The following is a 2,778-nucleotide window of genomic DNA, read 5'->3' on the forward strand; positions in this document are numbered from 1 at the left end:
AAAAAACAGCTTTAGAAATATTGAGATAGAATCGTGTGTTTCAACAGTAACATCCTCCGATTGCTTGACTTTTTCCTCCCATTTTCCTTCTAGACCTCTTTCTAGCGTGGTCTGCATGAGAATAGAAAATCAAATGTTTAGATTTGTTAGAACTATGTACGATGGTATGTAGTTGGAACTACATAGTTCCATAATTAGAACTATGTACTATGTAACTATGCTAAAATAGTTCCATAGTTAGAACTATGAAAATCAGTTAATCCTCTGATTGCTTGACTTTTCCTCACATTTTCCTTCTAGATCTCTTTCTAGAGTTGTTGTATACATGACAATGGAAAATCAGATGTTTAGCTATGTTAGAACGAAATATGATGGTATGTTTTTGGAACTACATAGTTCCCTAGTTAGAACGATTTACTACGATCTACTGCTGATTTAAATGACATAGGAAAACTGAAAGGGAGAACTGAAAGTGGGAAATTCCTCTGAAAGAGAGAGGACCTCTGTGTATATAAGGCCACACTCATGGAAGAAGGGCATTCACACTGCAGACTCTTGAAGCCTTGTCTTCAGCGCCTAGACGGTAGCAGGCAAGACTCTTCCTCTTTTCATCATGACCAGCAGGTATATCCTCCAAACTGCTCTCCTGGTATATTTCTCCACCACGGTTCTTGCCATGAACTATAACTTACTTCGATTCCAACTAAGCAGCAGCAGTGTGGAGTGCCAGGAGCTCCTTCTACAGCTGAATGGAACTTCTAAAGATTGCCTCAAGGACAGGATGAACTTCAAGATCCCTGAGGAGATCCAGAAATCCCAGAAGTTCCAGAAGGAGGACATCGTATTGGTCACCCTTGAGATGTTCCAGAAGACCTCTGATATTTTCAGGAGAAATCTCTCAAGCATGGGATGGAATGAGAGCATTGTCGAGAACCTCCTTGCCACACTCCACTGGCAGAAGGAACATCTGGAGGAAATCCTGGAGGACATCATGCAGGAGGAAAACTTCACTTGGGACCACAGGACCCTTCTGCACCTGAAGAGATATTATCTAAGGATCGTGCGGTACCTGAAAGCCAAGGAGTTCAGCGTCTGTGCCTGGACAATAGTGCAAGCAGAAATCCTCAAGAGCTTTTTCTTCCTTGATAAACTTATAGATTCTCTCCCTAACTGAAGATCTCTCAGCCTGTGCCTCTGGGAATGAATGATGTTGACAAGGACTTTGGGCATTCTTCAACTCGCAGAGGCTCTGTAAGTGACTGACAAGCAAGATACTCTTTTTGAAAGGACAAAGATTTTAACTTTTAAAATTAATTTATGCATTAAGTTATTTTTCTACTTGAACTTTCACCCTGGAAAATAAATTTTTTTAATGAAACAGAAGTCAACATAGCAGTTTTAATTTCAAGTTGATTTCATTAGGCCTGTATTAAAAATTACAGAGCCCTTACTTGATGTTCTTTGTAAAATGTGCCTGCAAAATCGTATAGGTTCTGGCCTCTGCCTTCAAGGAACTTAAAATCCAAAAAGCCATGTAGAATATGTGAGATGGTAGATGATAAGGGGAGGCAAACCTTTCAGGAGAATAAATGGAACAGACTCTTCAGAATTAAAATGGAAGAGGCAGGCAGTTGGCTCTGGAATTAGGACAAAGGGTTCTACTGCTTCTATGCACCTACTCTGTGCCCTCAGACTCTCTGACCCTACAGTTAGAATTTGACTGACTATCAGGGCAACTAGGGGAATATTTCAGCTCTTGCGTTTGCCCTGAACTCATTCCAGTTCCTTGTAGGATCCTCTGCTTGCCCCCTTCCGCAACCCTGCGGGATTTTAAAATATTTATATGCCCCCGTAAGCTAAGGGTGAGAAGTCCCGGAACGCCTGTTGACAGTGTTAAGGAGCAGTCCTTCCCTTCTGACTCTTCCTGGACAGCTAAAATGTATGCCTGTGTCCATGGAGTTGGGGGTCTGTCTGCTTCCTGGGTACGAACACCATGGGGAGAAAGAACTCTGCTTTAGATCTCTGCTCTCCAGCTGGGTTTTCTCCCCATTTTGTCAGAAAAGTAGGTTTTCCCCTGGCCCCTGCTTCCCTGTTAATACAGAATTCCATCATCTGCTTTTCTTGATGTTCTGCATCTCTGAACCGCACATCCCCTGAAGCCAAATCCGAAACAGGTGGGGCAGATAGAGTCATTTCCATCAAGTGGAAAACCAGGAAGCATGAGGGAAAGGGAAATTCGGATGAGATAGTGAGCTCACTGACTTTTCTCAGGGCTTACACTGAGAAAATACAACTTTCCTAGGAGCTTCTCCAGGCACCTGGCCAGCCTGTACCAATTGGCTGGGTTTCTGTCTTTGTACTGAACCCCTTGGGAATTTACATTATTATGGCTGCTCCTGTCATTAGCTGCCATCCAGACACCGCACCCCCGTGTGTATGTAATTGGAAATAAGTCCTCCTCACAAGCATCCCTCGGGTGGGCACAGTACATTATTGCTGTTTGACAGTTCCAGAAACTAAGTCTCAGATTTAGTAACTGCCCCAAGGTCACCATAGCTAAATACATGGAGGTTTAAAAAAGTACAAAGGGCCAAATCATGTAAGACTTTGTTCAGATCTAAGCATCTTCTGCCAGAGCAGTACAGAAGTCCGAGTTCCCTTTGAGGACGTCAGCCTTGAGGAGAAGAAATCAGTATCGATCAGGGGTTTCCGAGAAGACACTACAGTACAGGGCAGACGGTGAACTTGGGGCTCCCTCTTCTGACTCAAGGCCAGTAA

General features: G+C 43.3%; 1 protein-coding gene across 1 annotated transcript; it reads left to right on the top strand.

The window, feature by feature from the left end:
* The first annotated feature begins 613 nt into the window (after positions 1-613).
* Positions 614-1,174, top strand: IFNB1 (interferon beta 1). Its single transcript, XM_044264325.1, has one exon. The coding sequence runs from the start codon at positions 614-616 to the stop codon at positions 1,172-1,174; it is 561 nt and encodes a 186-aa protein (XP_044120260.1).
* Positions 1,175-2,778: the final 1,604 nt, after the last annotated feature.

The sequence above is a fragment of the Neovison vison genome, chromosome 9 (assembly GCF_020171115.1).
Source record: "Neovison vison isolate M4711 chromosome 9, ASM_NN_V1, whole genome shotgun sequence".
NCBI classification, from domain to species: domain Eukaryota; kingdom Metazoa; phylum Chordata; class Mammalia; order Carnivora; family Mustelidae; genus Neogale; species Neogale vison.